Source organism: Podarcis erhardii (assembly GCF_964252035.2).
Source record: "Podarcis erhardii genome assembly, chromosome: 5".
In the NCBI taxonomy this organism is placed as follows: domain Eukaryota; kingdom Metazoa; phylum Chordata; class Lepidosauria; order Squamata; family Lacertidae; genus Podarcis; species Podarcis erhardii.
In genome coordinates, this window is record NC_138509.1 from 71,529,145 (window position 1) to 71,549,451 (window position 20,307).

The 20,307-nt window shown below is 42.2% G+C and overlaps 2 protein-coding genes across 14 annotated transcripts in view; one reads left to right on the forward strand and one right to left on the reverse strand.

Annotated features, from left to right (window-relative positions):
• The window catches only part of DOCK10 (dedicator of cytokinesis 10), a 206,601-nt gene that overhangs the window by 71,603 nt on the left and 114,691 nt on the right, over positions 1 to 20,307 (reverse strand). For all 13 annotated transcript variants that reach the window (XM_081861455.1, XM_081861462.1, XM_081861461.1 and 10 more), the window contains 7 exons: positions 18,446 to 18,518; positions 18,046 to 18,168; positions 17,518 to 17,652; positions 7,808 to 7,991; positions 5,917 to 6,002; positions 4,326 to 4,409; positions 3,358 to 3,513 (listed from right to left, as the gene is read on the reverse strand). In XM_081861455.1, the coding sequence (XP_081717581.1) occupies positions 3,358 to 3,513; positions 4,326 to 4,409; positions 5,917 to 6,002; positions 7,808 to 7,991; positions 17,518 to 17,652; positions 18,046 to 18,168; positions 18,446 to 18,518 (841 nt within the window). The remainder of the gene's footprint in view (positions 1 to 3,357; positions 3,514 to 4,325; positions 4,410 to 5,916; positions 6,003 to 7,807; positions 7,992 to 17,517; positions 17,653 to 18,045; positions 18,169 to 18,445; positions 18,519 to 20,307) is intronic.
• LOC309341753 (uncharacterized protein) lies at positions 11,191 to 14,442 on the forward strand. Its single transcript, XM_081861524.1, has 2 exons — positions 11,191 to 11,224; positions 11,438 to 14,442. Exon 2 carries the CDS (start codon positions 11,473 to 11,475, stop codon positions 14,326 to 14,328), a length of 2,856 nt encoding a protein of 951 aa, XP_081717650.1. The 5' UTR covers positions 11,191 to 11,224; positions 11,438 to 11,472; the 3' UTR covers positions 14,329 to 14,442.

Sequence of the window (20,307 nt, forward strand, 5' to 3'; positions counted from 1 at the left end):
TTTTTACATTTTATAAAGACACACACACACAAAAAGACAAAGACAACACATATACAATTTCATACCCTTACTTTCTTTACCCTCTTTCCCTGACTTCCCCCCACCCCCTCTTCATACATCCCAATTCCGATAATTAGTTCAGCAAGTTCTTATCTATAATCTTAAACATATTATTATTATTTTTAAAACTTAGCTCTTTTTACTTGTCCACATTTAATTTATCCAATTCTCTTATAAACATTAAATCCTTTTTCTAAGGTCGACCTAACTTCCCTTCCACGAATTTCTCCCTTTATTATATTAATTATAGGTCACAATGGCCAAATACAAAAATTTTGAAATTCTATTCTCCCCTCCCTCCCTATCCCGGTTTCCATCCCTTCCCAAGCAAATGTCCACAAAAACAGTTCCTAGCCCGGATTCCTCACATCCGAGGCCTTCAATTCTCTGTCAGTCTCTCTCTGCCGATTTTGTTGGTAATCCTTTTTGTTGGTCCTCAGGTCTCGAAGGAGTTCTGTCACAGTCACATCAAATTTTCTTCCATCCAAAATGTTTAAAAGCAATTGCTGCAAAAGGTCAGCTGCTCTCCCATACTCAAAGAGGAAGTCCCGATCATGTTTCTTTATTCTTTTAAATTCCAGTATTCCAAGTACTCCAGGGACTTCCTTCCTCATCTTTCTTATCTTTCGCAGATTTGTAATCCAAAGATCTTCTTCTTTATTTTCTGACGATATAGGCTTCTGGTTGGTATTTTCCACCTGTACTTTCTCCACTCCTTCTTTCCTCTCCGCCAATTCCAAAGATGTCTCTTCTGGTTCAGCTGCAGATTTTTTATCAGTCGAATCCTTTATGCATTCAGCAGAGTTGTTTGTTTTAGAATTCAAGGTCATAAGTTCTTTGTTCATAGCCGTACTCTGCTCTTGCAAGATTCCCACGAGAAAAAACATTTTTTCTATCTCTGCCAGTAATTTTCCCTCTGCAGCCATTGTAATGTCTCTAGTTCCCCCTAGGGGGATTCCAATTGCTTAATAGTCCTTTTCCAACAATCCGTTACTTTGTTGTTTATTACTACTTTGTTTCCAACCACCTCAATTCAAATGTAACACCTTTAGTTCAGAGAGTTATTAAATAGCAAAGTTCTTGACTTTAACCGCCCGTTTGACAGCTCCTTTGACAGCTGTCAAACTCCTTATTCTTTTTCCTCCGGCACACGCACAGGACGCTCCCGGGTTCGGGGGGGGGGGGAGTTACACAAAAACTTCCAAAATTCCTCCCTTTCTCTCCAGCACAAAGACTTCTTCTGTCAAATTCATGGAAATATCTTTTATCTAGCACCAAAAAGACAGTAATCTCTCCACCTTAGTTCTCCAATCCTTGCTTTAGATAGTTTGTAGGTAGGGGGGGTGCACTCGCCCCATTCTCACTACAGCTATGATTCCGCCAGCATTTTCATCCTGCCAAAAAAGTATTGACGGGCATGTGCAAAATAAACACTGCTGATGTCATCTGCTAATGAAAGAAATCAATGTCTTCTCCAAAAACCACAGAAATTGCATTGTCAGAACCTACTGACACAGGCCCTTCAACCTGCCCTCTGTAACATAGACACTGGCAAAAATCTGATGCTCCTGAACTGGTATTTTGTAATTTATTCCAAGGCAGCTTTTATTTAGTTTCTAATTTCAACAGATACATTATATTTTGGACTTCTGCAACAGTTATTTTTTTATTTTGTCATTTTGATGTAAAAATGAGAAACAGTTTTCTGGAGAAATGTTAAATTGGATCCAGTATAAGCTGGTCATGTTTAAGTTTCATTGAAAGTTGTAGCAAACTTCTCCCATTGTTTTCAATAGGAGCAAAGCATGACTAGCTTAGCCTGGGTCCAACCCATGGGCTGTAATTCTGCATTCTATTCCATTTGCAGTGAGATGAGTTCTATTTCAGCTTATAGACTGCTCCAAGGTCCCTCATCAGACAGCAGACACTGATCTTTGCTCCCAAGGCCCCATGCCCCAAATTACATTACATAAAAGTGAATAGGTAAAGACACACAAACTCATTTATTTGTATAAGGTTTGATCTAAAGCCTGATGCAGCCAGCTTTTGTACTGATGAAGGTCAGGTAGTTGCAAGCACCTATTAAGATGGATATTAAAGTGAAAAAGAGGCTTAGCATCATATTTTTATTTATTTATCTTAAATCTAGAAGGAAACTGAGTTTCAAAAATATGTGTACATTCAGTGTTGTTTATATAAATTGATTTATATAACATCACCACTCTTTATACAGAAATAACAGCAAAATAAAAATGCCGAATAAAACCAGCTGTTTTTACCAAATCCCCATGAAAAGCAACAGGCTTCAGAAGGGATTTGAATCACTCTCTTGAGGAAACAAAGCAGTGGCTTCATTCACACGCAACACTGGCCATAAATCATGGCTACAGAAACTGCACCCGTGCAACACAGTTCAATGTCTCTGCTTTGCTGCTCCTTTCTTAGAGCGGGGAAATGAACCACATAGCACATCTGGCTTAGTATTATGTGGGAACCAGGGCTCATGGGTTGCTTCTCCCCAACAGGGCCAGCAAAAGACACTACACAGCCTGAGACTGGCACAGCTAACCTTTTCTGCCTCCCTACTACTTCCTCTTTCCTCTCTCATTGCCGCCACCATCTCCTCCCTCTTCTCTCGCTCCTGCTCCATATTCCTCTTCTGGCCTGATCAGCCACAGGTGCTTCTACCTTCACTCTGAGGAAAGAGTGGGGGGGGGAGTCCTCCCCCAGAGCAAGGCATTGTGGGTAAGGTAACCAAGCGATTGCCTGACACTTTAAAGTACAGCTCAAAAACGCATTCACAAATTTCTTTTGTTCTTTGTTCTGAAGATTTGTTCTTCGGTTTCAGCTCATGGTTTGTTTATTCATTTATATTTATTTATTGCATTTATATCGCACCTTTTGTCCAAGAAGCTCAAGGTGGTGAACGTGGTTCTGCAACTCCTCATTTCATCCTCACAAGAACCCTGTGAGGTGGGTTATGCGGAGAGTCAGTGACTGGCCCAACATTACCAAGTGAGCTTCCTGGCTAAGTGGGGATTTGAACCCTGGTCTCCCAGGTACCAGCCTCACCCTCTAACCATTAGCACTTGTTTGCATGTGATGCTAAGCCAGCAATTCCACTGTTTGTTTCTTCCAGTCCAGGAAGGGCAGAGCAAAGTGCAGACTGCTTGAACTGTATGTACCAGCATGCAGCTCATGGAAAGGCCAATGTCCCTATGCTTTACTGGCCAATATTGCGCCTGACCATGGCCAGTGTCTTGATATAAGCCCCCCCTACCTCTGCTTAAGACTTACATTGGTGACTGGGTCACTTTCATTATCAGAAACACAAGCCTGAAGATTCAGATTAAGGGATTTGCATGTTATCATGATTCGCTTGGCATCCTTTTCCTGAAAAGGCTTGAGCAATGAATCTGCTGCTGGAAATTCCTTTCTTTGAGGATTCAAGGCCTGGAATAAAGACACTGGGATAATTAGCTGATTGAAGTTAGTATACAGAATTTATAGGAAAAACAGACTTTTCTGGGAAATAGTTGTAAGATGAGAGATCCAGTGACAGACAGCATAAAATCCATTTCTTTACAAGCTACTTTTTGAAGAAAGACAGTATGTGGGACACTCCTGATAGTTCCAATGCCCTCATAATTGTGATGGATGGTGGCCCAGGAGGGAGTTTTCTCTGTGGCAGCCCTTAAATTGTGATTGATTGAGTTTACTTCTATGCTATTTTCCCACAATGAGCTGTGCCCAAAGCAGTTTACAGCAAAACATTCAAAACACTGAAATACAGAGCATTAGAAATACGTGCAACTATACAAAATACAGAGCAGCGTCAGTAAACTGTGGAACTCCCTCCACACAGAGCTGCATTTAGCATTTTCAGTACACAGCTTCCATTGTATGTTGATTATAAGCCTCTTTATTCTGACCCTGGACATTTAAGGTATTTTTTTTTTTTTTTTGTAGAACCCACCCTTTCCACTTTGTTTAATTTATACTCTGCAGCTTTTGCTTTTGTTTTAACTTGTCTTTACAATTGTATATAAACTGTTCTACTTGTTTTCAATTGTATGCTTGTATTACTGTAATCTGCCCTTGGACCTTAACAATGAAGAGTAGGTAAGAAATCATATAAATCAAAGCAATAATAAATAATAAAGGCAAAACAGTGAGAATGGCACAGCTGTCTCCCCAGTGGACATGCTGGTCACTTTTAGCTTTCTCTCACCTAACAATATAAAGCAACAAAGAATAATACTTACAGCAATATCAGGATCTAGGGAGAATAGATTCAACCTATCCATATTTCGAGATGCTCTGACAGTTTCTTCTGTTTCTGTGAGGTACTGCAACAACAACAACAACAACATCCTCTTATTCTACAGGTAAACATCATATTAGCTCAAATTGCTTCATGTCAGGGTTTCAAATTTGACCCTCAAAGCTATTTCCCCCTCCCTGCAACACACACACACACATTCAAATTTATAATTTGTGTCTCTTTTTGTTTCTGGTATTTCTCCCTCTTTTTGAATGTTAGCCTGCAAAGCAAACCCAGGTGGGAAATCTACATTTAATCTGGGACAGAATCTCCAAAACATTCAAGAATATCACATTGGTGTAATTCAGATAATCCTGTCTTATTCTGAGTCATTCATTTAACCTAATTATCGACTATGTTTAATTTCATCCAATAGTGTTGTTTGTAATTAAAATACATACTTATTTCCAGTGCTGTAGCAAATTATTTCAGATGCACCGGTACCACATTATAAATTATAATTATAAATTTGCCAACAGCAAAGTAACAAACACCAAGCTAAAAATCCATAAACAGTAAGTGGCAAGGCAACTCTTCAAAATCTGACACTATGTATGCAAATTGTTGTAAGAGAGTCAAATTTACATTCACGTGCTCTGATTTGGAAAAACCTCAAGCTGTTCAGATAAATATTTTCCAAACCAGTTTTTTTGTTTTTTTTTGTTTTTGCTTTAATTGTAAACTCACTTTAATCATGAAGCCGAAATGATTTCAGTTTTGTTTCCTGCCATCTACAAGACTCCATGTTGTTAACAATGAAAAAAGTATCATGAAGCACCAGTATTAATGTGGCAGCATGTACTGTGAAGTAAATTTAACAGGTGCATTCTGCTATGACTCATATTTCTCCCAGTACTATTTAAAAACTTTACAACTGAGGTTGACCACATAAATGGCTCCATAGCAGCTAAGATGCCTTTAGAATGGCTTGTGGACAAAGTCATCTGTCACAATGTCTCCAGCAAGCCAAATCTACACCCATTTTGCACCCGGTACTATGCTAAAATGATACATCTTTAGATGGCAGCTGTTACCAGCAAAACCTATTCTCTCCTATCAAAAAAAGGTTAGATGTGGAGGAGCAATTTTACTAAATGGTTGAATTTACTTCAACAAGGCCTAGTGATGGAGACCAACTTGGATGCTTTGAAAAGGGATTAGACAGATTTACAGTCAAGATGGCTAGTTTCTACCTCCACTGTCACAGCCAGCATATCTATGAATACCAGCTGGGAATCACAAGTAAGGAGAATGTTGTTGCACTCAGGTCCTGCTATTAGGGTTCCCACAGTGGCCACTGTGAGAAAAGGATGCTGGACTAAATGACACTTTGGCCTGATGCAGCAGGACTTTTCTTATGTTCTTATCCTGATGAGGAGAGTTGAATGGTCCTAGGCTGGTTTGCAATGCTGGAGCTGCATGGTGCATCTTGCCACTAGAGCAGGGCACTTTGGACCACAGATATGAATGCTTAGCTTTGGCATCTGCAACAAACAGAATTTATTATTATTTTAACAACGGTAGTCTCTTACTTTTGAAAAATCTGGATGCAAGCTGTTCTCTGCAGAATCAGTTTCCTCTTGCGGACAATCATAGTTCATCGACATGTCTTCCAAATCTTAAAAAACGAAAAGCACAACTGAAGATTCAGAATCAGAAAAATATTTATTTGCATCAGCCACTAGCCACAGCAATAAAATAAAATGTACTGAAGATAGAGGTAAAAACCTAACTATAGAAAATACATTTTGGGGTTTTTACATCAACAATCAAATAATAGATCTTATTCTAATTGCCTCTGCTAAAAACCTTGCAGTTTTTGCTGTCACCGGATCATCTTGATCTGCTAAAAGAAAGGACACAGTAGCAATGGTTGAGCGACCCAGCATGGGCAATAATAGAGGGGTAATAACCTCCTCAATTCTTTATAAAGTGTGCAAGCCAGAAGCACATGAGTCACTGACTCAATACTGCCATCTCCACAGGGACATAACCATTTTTCCAGCGGAATATTTTGAAACCGACCCTCAAGTACAACCGAAGGCAGTTTATTCAATCTTGTGAAAGTGAAAGTGTGTCTGTATTTTGGAATTGTTAAATTTTGCAAACAGAGTGCCAGCGTGTCAAAATGACTAAGTGGAAAATAATCATACCATGGACAAAATTTCCTTATTGTGGCCAGATTATTCTGTCGCTCGATATCATATAGGAGCTGGCTAATTAACAACTGAAGATTAATTTCTCCCAAATTCTTTAATAATGAAATCTATGATATGATACAGGAGCTCTGCGTACGCAGGGGCTCTCCTGCTTCCTTTCATAAGTTGCCGTCTGCACATCAAATGGCAGGGTAGGGGGAAAGAGCAGGACAACTCTGCCAAACAGCTCTATGTGCCTATCAGTAACATACTTCTACTAGCGCTACAACTTCTAGCTACACAACATAATTTCCCCTTCCTCTCCATTCCCCATGCACCTCCTATATCTGCCCCAGATTTACTTCTAGTCTTCCAGAGCAGTTTTAGGAGGGTGTGCAGGGAGAGGAGAGGAAGTTCTGTTGTGCAGCCAGAAGTCCTTGAGCCAGCAGAATTACGTTGTTAGATACTGCCCAATGTCTATCTCAGTGGCGTAGCGTGGGGGTGCGGGGGGGCGGGCACACGGGTGCAACATCTGGGGGGGGGCGCTTGCACTCGCAGCTCTCTGCCCCTACCTGGCTCCACGGGTTAGGGGGCGCAACTTACTTGCCTTGCCCCGGGTGCTGACAACCCACGCTACGCCACTGGTCTATCTAGAAATAAAACCACTAGAGAAACATTTTTAATAATCTTTTCATCAATACCAATTAGCCAAGGACTGCCACTCTCATCACAAAACCTCTTTAGCAACGGAACATCTCTGTGGCTGTCAAGTAACTATCTTCTCCTGCATGTGTCAAAGAAAAGTTGCGATTCTCTTGTGGAATTATGACTCACATGTAGAGCCCACCACAGGATGTGCCCTGTGGTTGAAGGGAGGCTTAATAAGAGCATAGGCTCTTCCACTGCGTCTCTTTTGATGTAAATGTATTTTGAATCATAGGGCAGGTCTCACTATATAAGGTCTCCTAAACCTTTAACAGTGTGATTGGTTTGTGGCTTCCTGCCCCAATATATAAATTAGATGGAAACAAAGTGATAGAAATGCATTTGCTAATACCCTGTATGTACTGGTTTATACCATGTTGTTCTGAAGGACACTACGCGGAGCAGCACACCTAGAAAAACTTTTAAAACAACCAACACTATGCAGTTAACAACAGGGATTCCGAACAATTAATGCTTCAACAGATCTGTGCAAAAGGCGGGGCGGAAACAAAGCTTTACTTTTATCATTGCTTTAAAAAAATGCAATGCACCCAAAATTGTTAAAAGCATTCCCTGTTACCAAATTTCAGATCTGTGACGTCTGCACTCTTCCTCTCTTGAATGGACCCTTCTGGATTTATCTGCAGGATCTTGTTGAGAGTGAAAATCCATTCATCCATATCTTGCTCATTTTCAGCTGCCAGCACAAAGTATGTCAAGTCATTCATTTTCAGCTCAAAGGCATGTTTTCGAAGCCTGTTATTCTATTGGATCAAGATATTTATAAGAAGCAGGGAGGAAGCAATGGGAAAAAAGCATTAAACTATAATGACAAATCCTATATTGAACAAATAGAACAAGAAGTAGCATCTGTAAGTTGCAGATACAAATGTTCTCCTTAGGCGGGTAATTGGGAATCAATAGTGATAGAAGCAATTGAAGGTTTCTGTACCTCCTATACCTCAAACAAGAGAAAAAGCATAGGAAAATGCCTTATTCTGAGTCAGACCAATTGCCTATCATAGGCCAGTGTTGTTTACACCGACTGGCAGCAGTTCTCCTAGGGATTTAAATTGAGACCTACAAAAGAGATGCTCTACCACTGAGCTACAGCCTTGCTAAGTCTTAGGTATTTAAAGTTTCAGTCTATTTCCATCAGGACTATCCCTGAACAGATGCTTTGCAATTTGATCCAGTAATGTCTCCCAGTTCCACTCAGTTCATTTGGGCTTACTATCAAGTAACTGTATGTGGGACCACAAACCTAGTTGCTTATAATAGTAAGGTTGAAAGTTGTCCACAGCTGATAATGCTCAGAAAGTTTGCACAAGGCAGTTGTATACCAATATTTTTTATGGTGCTCTAATACTCTCTAAAAGGGACACAGGTGGCGCTGTGGGTTAAACCATAGCTCCCATTGCTCGGTCCCTGCTCCTGCCAACCAAGCAGTTCAAAAGCACATCAGAGTGCAAGTAGATAAATCGGTACTGCTCTGGCGGGAAGGTAAACGGCGTTTCTGTGCGCTGCTCTGGTTTGCCAGACTTAGTCATGCTGGCCACATGACCTGGAAGCTGTACGCCGGCTCCCTCGGCCAATAAAGCAAGATGAGCGCCGCAACTCCAGAGTTGGTCATGACTGGACCTAACGGCCAAGGTTCCCTTTACCTTTTATAATACTCTCTATGCTGGCCTCTACATAGTATCTATGCTTTTTGGGCCACCAGACTGATGGACCTTGCTACTTGGTTGTATAAAACTAGATTAGTCACTCTGTAATAACTGCCAGATCTTTCAGGTCATTGCTTGAAATGGCTATTGATTAGCACATTAAAGCAGACGTAGCCAACACGGTGCCCTTCAGATGTTTCGGATTACAACTCCCATCAGCTACAGCTTTCATGGCCAATGGTTGAGGCTGATGGAAATTGTTGTCCACAACATCTGGAGAGCACTGCATTGGCTATCCTTGCTTTAAAGAGGAGACTGGATTGATATTCAATAATTGCAGACAGGCTAAACTGTATTCAGAAAAGTGCTGGGAACAGCACCCCCACATCCCACGCAAGCATTTTCTCAAAATGCAAAGTAATTTCAGAACAGAAAATAACATTAATAGAAAAAAGAGACAGTGTATTCCAATGGAAGCCAAGCAAAATAAATGGGTTGAAATGCATTGAAATATAAAAGCCAGCTAGTGATACTGCATGGCTACTGGTACTGCATGGCCTTTGATCTCTGTCTGCTGACTTAATTGAATTCCTTATAAACGACCTTCTTTATAGCATTCCATAACATGCAAATACTTTCTCTCCCAAGAAACACATACAAAGGGGGAGCCCTCTCTTTTAATCTGCACTCAAATTATTCTTTCCTTGCATCTCATTCAATTCTTAAAGAACAAGAAAGCATCCTAGAAGATGTGACTTTCTTGGAAGATTAAAAATCTGCCAAGGATTTAACTATAGACTGAATCCTCTGTTTATTAAGAAGATGCAAATGAACTGCCTTCATGAAAGCAAGGAACAAATGTCATTTAATTTGAATGTTTTCTATACTGGGCACTTCACCTTTTCTGCAAAGTCATTCAAATTAGATGACAAAACGTTATCGAGTTTCTTTTTTTTTAATAGCAAAAATCATTTTCACATGCTGAGTACTTAAACATACCAGACAACAGGAATTCAATATGTATTTATAAGATGTGCTTCAAAGTTTTGGCAAGCCTACAAGGTTCTGTGCAAAAGCTTCTTTTTCATATCTACAGCCAAATATTCCCTTCTGTGGCAAAGCTAATATAATGTGTGTCCCCCCCCCCCTCTTTGATTCTTTACTGCTCCTACTACTGGATAAATTGGCTTTAGACTTTAGTATCTCCCACATTTAACTTAAAGTTCAACATTATGGTCTACATAAAGAATGTCACAAACACCACATCATATAGGTTGAGATAGATATTCCAGGCTCAGCCCAGATTATGTCTAATGTCTACTGGAACTATCCATCTCTTAAAAGATCACAGAGTGGCTTGAGAAGTAATTCACATTTAGAGTTTATTTAGGTTTTAACTTTCCAACAGCTATTTTATGTTACACAGACCCAGGCCTATGTATTAATCCACATATAACACCCCACCCCCCCACCCCCAAATCACATATGCCAGAGAAAGTAGAAGATCAAAACAACTATGAATACAGTACTTCTAATGGGCTGGATATATTGAGTTTCCATGATGTGAAATACTTTATTTCACACCAAACAGATGAACAGCCAAGAGCAAACATAGAGAATTAGAAAGTTGGGAGGCTGCACTACAACATGTGGTGCCTGCAAGTTTTCACCAATAGGAAAAATAGCACCAGGAGGGCAATTTAAGTCTGAGAAAGTGGTATGGAGAAATACTTTCTGTCCCAGGATTGCTATCCCAATCTGATCTGAATCCCACCCTCATCACTGGCTATGTGACACAATTAACTAATTGTCCCTAGCCTACAGTCAAGGTTCAACAGACAATACACATGTACTTAAAAGTTGCTGAATATCTGGGCACAGATCTCCAGGTATCTTATCTAATTTGCCCCTCAGACTTCTACTTTCTTCTCCTCTGATTGTTGAGTTCTGAGAAACCTCTGGTTTCCAGAACAACAAACATTCTAGATGTTCTGATTTAGAGGTTGCAAATGGCAGGTCTGTTCATTCACACTTCTTGTCCAACAATACTTTGTTCTCTGGATCAACTCATTTTTCTCTCTGATAATACCACCTGATAAGAGACAGGGGAAACAAATAATCTTTTCCAAAGCTTGGAATTAACATTTCCAAATGTTCCACGTATGTGACATATGGATCTAGACTAGCCATGCTGGATAGGGTTGATGTGAGCTGGAGTCCAACCATGTATGGAAGGATACAGGTTCCCCATTCCTGGTTAACTTTTATTCCAAGATGGCGGCGCGCATAGACGCTGCGGCTTAGTGCTCTCCCTTTGTTTTCAGCGTTTTGTTTTTGTTTTTATTATTTTTACTTGTTCTGAGTATGTCTGGTCGGGCAAGAAAGATTACAGCAGGCAGGAACTTCTGAAGGTCGGGTTACAGTGTGAACAAGCTGTAAGAGCTGATTATTTAGATCTATCATCTATCAACTGTCATCAACTGTCAGCCAAGATGGCGGTGCGCACAGACGCTGTGGCTTAGTGCTCTCCCTTTGTTTTTCAGCGTTTTGTTTTTGTTTATTTTTACTTGTTCTGAGTATGTCTGGCCGGGCAAGAAAGATTTACAGCAGGCAGGAACTTCTGAAGGTCGGGTTACAGTGTGAACAAGCTGTAAGAGCTGATTATTTTCGCCCAGATACCGTTCCTGTGGGAGTAGCCAGGCCACCGGGCTCTCCATGGATTACTATGCCTCCAGGGAGGAGGCGAAGGCGGCGTAGAGACAGGAGGCAAAGGAGGGGTTGTCGGGCCGGCGTCCTGGTAAGATTGCAGAGGAGTCCATCTAAACCACCACTCCCTAGCATATTTCTTGCTAATGTGAGATCTCTTGCCAACAAAATGGATGAATTGCGGCTGCAGGCAGCAAAGAACAGCCTTGTAAAAGATTGCTGCGTTTTATTTGTCATTGAAACATGGCTTCAACCGTCCATACCAGACATAGCTATTCAGTTGGAAGGCTGTGCGGTACATCGTCATGACCGAAGCATGGACTTCGGAAAAACCAAAGGAGGGGGGCTGTGTGTATATGTGAACAAGTGCTGGTCTAAAAATTCTAAGACTGTGGGCAGTCACTGTTCACCGGATTTGGAATATGTGGCTGTTAAATGTAGACCAGCCTATCTCCCTAGGGAGTTCACAGCTGTTATGCTAACTGGTGTGTACGTGCCACCAGATGCTAATGCCAACTTGGCTTTGGGATGTCTGCAGAGCCTTATCAGCAGCCAGCAAGACAAGTATCCTGAAGCTGTGCACATCATTGCGGGAGACTTCAACCATGTTGAACTTAAAACAGTGCTCCCAACGCTCTATCAGCATGTGAAATGTCCCACAAGAGGAGACAAGACACTGGATAAAGTTTATTCGAATGTAAATCACGGCTATAGGGCTTTACAGTTGCCACATTTGGGCCAGTCCGACCATATGTCTCTGTTCCTGGTACCAGCATATATCCCACTCAGGAAACGGGCTCCCACAATATCAAGGACTGTTAAAATCTGGCCTGAAGGTGCTATTCACCAGCTGCAGGACTGTTTTGAGAGAACCAATTGGGATATTTTCGATCGTTCAGACCTGGAGGAGCACACGGCGGCAGTTCTGTGCTATATCAATCACTGCACAGACACTGTCACAGTAAATAAATCCATCCGGTTTTACCCCAATCAGAAACCCTGGATGAATAGAGAGGTCCAGTGCCTGTTGCGGGAAAGAAACAGGGCTTTCAGGTCGGGCGAGGTGCAGCTTTACAGTGTGGCAAGAGCAAACTTGAAGAGGGGTATTCGACGGGCGAAACTGGATTATAGACAGAGGATTGAGGATAATTTAAGGAGCAACAACACAAGACAGATGTGGCAGGGGATTCAGCATATTACCAACTACAAACCTAACCTTGGTGCTGTCGACGGTGACCCTTTGCTGGCGGAGGAGCTTAACCTCTTCTTTGCTCGCTTCGAGAGGGAGCCACCTGAGACGTCGGTATTACAGCCACCAGCCCATAGGGGCCCCTCATTCACTGTAGAGGAGCACGAGGTGAGACAGGTATTGAGGATGGTGAATCCGAGGAAGGCTGCTGGACCTGATGGCATCACTGGAAAGGTGTTGAAGGGCTGTGCGGATCAGCTGGCGAGGGTCTTTACTAAGATCTTCAACAAGTCCTTACACCAGTCTATTGTCCCACCCTGCCTGAAGTCGTCAACTATTGTTCCTCTGCCTAAAAAACCCACTATCAGTAGTTTGAATGACTACAGACCAGTTGCACTGACTCCAATCATCATGAAGTGTTTTGAGAAACTGGTGCGCCGTCACATTATTTCCTGTCTTCCACCAATTTTTGACAACTACCAGTTTGCATACAGGGCAAATAGATCCACAGAAGACGCTATCACCACCACTCTCCATGCTGCTCTGTCCCATCTGGAGCAGCCGGGGAGTTATGTGAGGCTGCTGTTTGTGGATTTTAGCTCTGCTTTTAACACTATCCTCCCCCATAGACTGGTGTCCAAGCTAGAGGCGATTGGACTCTCCAACTCCACCTGTCTCTGGGTTTTGGATTTTTTGTCAGAACGTTCTCAGAGGGTTAGAGTAGGGTCACATATGTCCAAAGCCCTTAGCCTTAACACCGGCTCACCACAGGGTTGTGTGTTGAGTCCCCTGCTCTTTACTCTCTACACGTATGACTGTACAGCCATCTATTCCAGCAACAAAATCATCAAGTTTGCTGATGACACTACGGTGGTGGGGCTCATTTCAGGAGGGGATGAGTCCGCCTATCGGGACGAGGTGGAGCGGCTCTGTGTTTGGTGTGGAGAGAACAATCTGGCTCTTAATACAGCTAAGACCAAGGAATTGGTGGTGGATTACAGGACAAAAAAGGCGGTCATTCAGCCCTTGTATATCAACGGGGAACGGGTGGAGAGGGTGGCGGAATTCAGGTTTTTGGGAGTGACTATCGATCAGGGCATGACTTGGAGCGCAAATACCACTGCTCTGGTGAAGAAGGCTCAGCAGAGAATTTATTTCCTCAGACTTTTAAAGAAGAACAATCTGAGTGAGAAACTGCTGGTGTCCTTCTACCGAGGCTCCATAGAGAGCATTCTCACATACTGTATTTGTGCTTGGTTCTCCAGTTGTACAGCTAGGGAGAAGAAGGTGCTCCAGAAGGTCATAACCACAGCCCAAAGGATTATTGGTCATCCTCTCCCATCTTTGGAAGAACTGTACGGTTCCCGTTGTCTTAGGAAAGCAAACAACATCCTGCAGGATTCATCTCACCCGGGATACAGTCTGTTTGCACTACTGCCTTCTGGCAGGAGATATAGAAACATCAAGTCAAGGACAAATAGACTGAAAAATAGTTTCTATCCAAGAGCTGTGGCCTTTTTGAATGCTGTAACTCGATAGTGTGACCTGGAAGTTTGATGGGTGTGGGTGTGGGTGTGGCTGGAATGTGGTTTGTTTGGTTGTTGTTGCTGTTTTGCTTTTGTTGTTTTTTTAAGGGATGGCATCCAATTTCGTTGCACTGTGCAATGTTGCACTTGTGTAATGACAATAAAGAATCTATCTATCTATCTATCTATCTAACTTACCAAACAAAAGCTAGCCAGGATTCAACAAGATAAAGCGAACTTTGAATATCTATGTTACCATAATTGTATTTCAAAGGGGGGGAGGGTGGACTCTGCAACATTAACTAAAATATAAAAATGCTGAGATATTTCTATATGTGGAAAAATGGGATTTTGTTCCCAGGTGAGGGATAGGGATAGGGGATATGTGGCTCTCTAGATGTTGTTAAACTACAACTCCCACAGTCCTGGCAATTAGTCATGCTGGCAGGGGCTGATGGGAGATGGAGTTCAACAACATCCAGAAGGGCTGCAGGTTCCCTACCTTAAAATAATGTGCTTCAGTTTGCTCCTTTTGAATAAATGGGATAAGTAATGTAATGTGTTATTTAAAGGCACTGTAGAAAAACAACTATGACTAACATTCAACATGCTAGGCTACCAGCCTTCTCTAACAAGTTCCATCTTTTTTAGCAAATAGATTCATGTAACTCTCTCTTGGTTTTGAATTGATGAAATTACAAAAAGCAGGTAAGATAAAACATTTGTATTGTACGGTAGAAGAAACACACTCTGTATTTTGCATGGTTGAAATATATGAATGGATGCTACAACTAAGTTAGATGTTGCTCTGTGTTGGAGGCACTGTGGTCAGTCAGAGAGTATTTGTATCTCCTTTTTGAGGCATACTTCCTCTGTTCAGCAAAGACGATAAATATAGTACAGCTGTAAAACTTGAGTATTCGCCAGGAAGTCTGGTTGAGCAACCACAGCTACACAGCAAAGTGCCTTAAGAAAACCTCAAGAACCCAAAGAAAACATATTTGTAGCAACCAAAGCAGTCATAAGGATAAGTGCTATGAATCAGGACCCTAAAAGTTAGGCCATTCTTTCAAGAGGAAGAGGGATCTTTCATGGCTCACGTGGAACTCCATGTGTGAATCAGTATTATCTCAAACATCCGAGAACTACTAGATCAGGATGATTCACTCTCTTGCTTCCAAGTTGGCAAGCGCATGACACCACCAGAAAACATCTGGTGCAATTTAAGTTAGCTCTACTTTGTGCATTCAACAAAATGTAGCAAAAAAGTTCATCATTAAATGTATTGGCATCTCTTCTTCTTCTTCTTCTTCTTCTTCTTCTTCTTTTAAAGCAATTAATGATTTGGGTCACTCAATCATCCGATTTGATAACTACATTAAGGAGATGTTCTGTGAATGATATCCGGTGTGAGTCACACTTGGAATATGACTTAGGTAATTTAATTCTATTGATTTTGAGGGCTCTACTCTGAGTATGACTTATGGAGCAATCTAAATGCCTGAGCAGTAGTGGTAAAGCCTAACAGAGTGGTGCAGCTGCCACCACGTCCACAGCCCTGCCACTCATGCTGGTTGGGGGAGGCTGGCATAGCAAAGAGGCCCAGTTCAGGCCCAATGCTTTCAGGTGATGGTGGTAAGACTGGCTCAGGGTTCAGAGGATATATGGCCATCCCAGTTCTGCCTCCTCTTTGTCTCCCAAAATGCCTCATTTCAGGGATTTTCATTGGCTAATGCCAACAGTAGTTTTGTGTGTCAGCCTGGTAGACTGGGAATTTGGACTGAAATCTTAGTCAACACATACAGTCTCTTTGTATACAGTCATACCTCAGATTAAACGTGCTTCAGGTTGAGCGTTTTCAAGTTACGCTCCGTGGCGACCCGGAATTAACGCAGCGTGTTACTTCCGGGTTTCACCGCTCGCGCATGCGCAGATGCTCAAAATGACGTCATGTGCATGCGTGGAAGCGGCAAAACATGACCTGCGCATGCGCAGACGCGCAGTCACGTCTTACGCTCTACTCAGGATGTGAACAGGGCTCCGGAATGGATCCCGTTCGCATCCAGAGGTACCACTGTATAGTTATTGTACATGCATACAAACTTACACAGTAGTTTCATGATTATCTGTATTTCAACCTGCATGTATTAGCCTATATACCAATAACAAACTCATCTGCTAGGCACTGATCCATATACAGTATAATCAAAATGGTGTCATTCATGCTCAAGACATGTGCGTGATCAACAGGTTTGCAAGGGGCCTCAATATTTATATCTTACTTTTTTACTGAATGATCCTCAGGTCAATTACAATGGGTTATCACAATATACACACAAAAAGTAGTGGTAATATGTGGTTGTGTGTAGCCACAGAGCCACTATCCTGGCATTGACCTCAATGCTATTTACCTGGATAGGTCTAAGGTGGGACCGCAATGAAATCAGAGCTACCATACTACAGCCCTGCCAATGTAAGCAGTGGAGAGGCCAGGATTGGAAGAGTGGTCCTGTGGCTTTGTACCACTACTGTACAAAAAGCCACACCACCCAGCACCCTTTGAGCAATGAATGGGGTCACAGAATGCTTCCTTTCAGCTCCGCAGTTTAAGTCAACTGACAGTAGAAGCCAAGTGGCAGGAAGGAGGAAGCAAAATCTAGCTCCACCCAGCTGTTGCTTTGCTGGCTGATGCATGGGCTCAGCTTTGTCTCCCTTGGTGTTTTTTTGCAGGTATGCAAAAGTACAAAAAAGCTTTGGGGGGGGGGACTTATCAGTGGAAGGGAAAAGCCCAAAGAGCCCAGTGAAGACTGAGGATGCTTAGTGGTCACAGAGCACTAAGTGTCTGCTTTAGTGCAAGAAATGGAAAACCGGAGGGATATTTTGGAAAAGTGCAAGGTTGAGTGGAAACCTGAACAGGAGTACTTCACAGTGCAACATTTTGTTGCAGGTCACTCTTGCTTTTCAGTTAGACTGAAAGAAGGGTGTCACGGAAGCTGCGAGCAGATGATACAACCATCTCCTCTGCACAATGGTTTTATATTGTTTTAATGCTGCTTTTATTGGAGCAATTGCTGATTTTCACAATGTGCTTAAACAGCCTCAGAAGGATGGTTTAAGTGGGACATACATTATGGAAACACGCACACATATTCCGGTACATTTGTACATAGCTTATATTTGAAAACCCAGCAAAATGGCTTACCTGCACAACCCCCGTACAGGAATCCAAAAAGATGCAGCCTTTGGGTTCCTTTGATATCTTTTCATCTTTGTAGAAGTTCATTATGTATGAGTTGTCTGACAACTGTGTCAGCTGGAAGTAGCGCTTTTTGAATGACTAGGTGAAAACAAACAAACCAAGATTGGACGTACTGCAAATTGTTTCTGAAAGGTGTTTTATTCAGAGAATTTTTTTAAAGTGTAGCACTACTGATAAACATTTCAAACATACGTTACGTTTTCAGTAGACAATGGCAACATCCACTTTGCTATACTTATAGTGCAATTTATGCATTTCTACTCAGAAGTAAGCCCTGCTGAATTCAATGAGGGCTCACTCCAAGGTAATGTGAGAATAGCATTGCAGCCCAAATGCACTTTCATTTATTCTATTTTGAGACAAAGAACTAAATGAAAACGGAAAGCAGAAATGCAATGATCGTGGGAGACAGAGAAGGGAGAGGATGGATAGATAATCACCAAAACAATGAAGACGTAGTATTTTCCTTACCCGAACCATAATGCTGTTGTTTACTGTGCTGTTAAAATTCCCTTTATAAAGCCAGCCTGATTTGAAAACTCCTGTATTTCCTCCTCCTCCACCTCCTTTTGAAGATGAGTGGGATGTTGTATCCTGTGCAAAACACTTGGTTAATATTCCTTTGACTTGTTGATTTCCCTTGCCCCCTTATTTTTTTGCAAGTTGAAAACATCAAGCCATACTATGTGATTGAATACCTTCTTTCTATTAAACAAAACAATTTCCACTTCCTTTTTAAGTATATATATTTCTTTTTTGAGCAAGCAATGGCCAACAAAGTTTGTTTCTATTAAGTTTCCATGAAAATAAGGAAAACACCAAGATACTCAGCACTGAGGAGGAAAATGCAGGTGGGGGCGGGTATGCTTACTTCGTCCTTGTCAACATCTTCATGATCAATTTCAAAGGAATGTGAAGGGAGTTTATCCGGTCTGCATTCATACCTAAGGAAAAGCAAATGGATTAATTTTCATCTTCATGAAATATTATGGAGTATTCCCTTTAAAAGAGGGGGAGGGGCTGCTAATGCAGTCAGTCAGACCTCTTATTTCTCCATCATTTAAAAATATAGTGGTAAGAAGTGGATGGGTAAGGCATCGAGGAGCTTGGGAGCATTGGGTTGGCTCTGCCATTGCTCCTACATGCAGCGGCGGAGCAGGCCGATAGGGCGCCTGGGGTGGCGCACATGCCCTGCACCCAGGGGCTGGGCCAGCCGGGGCAGGACGCTCCATGGGGCCTCCGAGGAGTCTGCCTGCCTCCTCCCACTCAGCCGCCCTACAGCTGAGGGACAGGTGGCGGGCTGACTGTTTGGGGCAGCAAGGAGCCTGCAGGCACCTAAGCCACCGTGTCACTCCCAGGAGAGACGCGTGGCTTGGGCGCATTCCAGGCCCCGTGGTGAGTGCCCGCCCCCACCACACACCCCTTCCTCCGCCCCTGCCTACATGGTGCCAAGCTCCCCATTGTCTTGCCCTTCCCCCGCTTGATGACCAGCAGTGATATACAGTATTGGGAGAGCAATGCAACCCCACTAATGCCAACCTGCCAACTGCTACTACTGTAAATTTTAAACAAGTGCCAAAAGCACATCCCAGTTGGCACCTGTCTCATTTCAGAAGAGAGACAACTCCCCAAACTGGGCACCACCTCAGGCAAGGCCCTGCTTCCCAGTTGCCACAAGATGAACTTCAACAGACCATGGCACAACCAGGGGCTGCCTTAACTAAAGATCTTATTGAACAGACAGGGCTATCTACTTGTTTATTTAATGAGTTGCTTCCCAGGAAACTTCCCAAAGTGATTAGCAATAAAAAAACATGAAAACTAAAAACAATTTCAGATCCCACATAGCGACACAGTGGGGTAAGAATCTCCATTTAAAGGCTTGTTAGAAAAAGAAGGGCTTTGAAAGGTGCTGAGATGTGTCTATCATATAGGTCCTAGGAGGGAGTTCCAATGGTGCCCCCACACTGAAGACCCAATTCCTATATCACATTGAATCTCTTGATATATATATAATCTCTTGATGAGATTATATCTATCAGCAGATTTCTCCTGCAGAACACACCAATCAGCTGGGTAAATAACAGGTGACACAATATTTTAGAATATCTCAGTCCCAAGTTGCATAGGGCTTTGTATTCCTGTACCAACAACTTAGCTAACTAGCAGCCTGTGTATATGGTCTATATCAAAGAATAGTGTATATTAGCACTTTCAGTTTGCAGAGTGAAAAGTTTTGCTTTTCAACAACAGCCTACATCAGTGGTGTCCAAACTTTTTTCAGAGAGGGCCAGATTTGATGAAGTGGAGGGCCGTGAGGGCTGACCAAAGGACCAACCAAAGTTGTTGACCTTTTTTTAGGAATAAACTGCCACAGGGGATGGATTAAACCAACTGGTGGGCCAGATTAGGCCCCCAAAACGGACTTTGGACATGCCTGGCCTACTTCTTCTTAAAGAAGAAGTCAGATGCTCATGAAAAATCTATACTAACTGCTAAATACACAGGATGAGGCATATTACACATTGTAAATGCTTCCCTGTCATCTTACTTCGCAATTTAAGGACAAAAAGACTGTCCCAAAGTCAACTTTTTTGTCTCCAGATTATATGCCCACCTGTGCTTATTTTTTTTATCCTCCCCCCCCCCAAATGTTTCCTGCTAGAGAAAAATTGCTCTTGAGTGAAGCTGACTTCTCCACCAATCTATGTGCTCTGTGAGTGTCCAAAACAG

Bases quoted from the DNA above. Each gene is read 5' to 3' on its own strand.
- LOC309341753 (XM_081861524.1), top strand. From the start codon at position 11,473: ATGTCTGGCCGGGCAAGAAAGATTTACAGCAGGCAGGAACTTCTGAAG.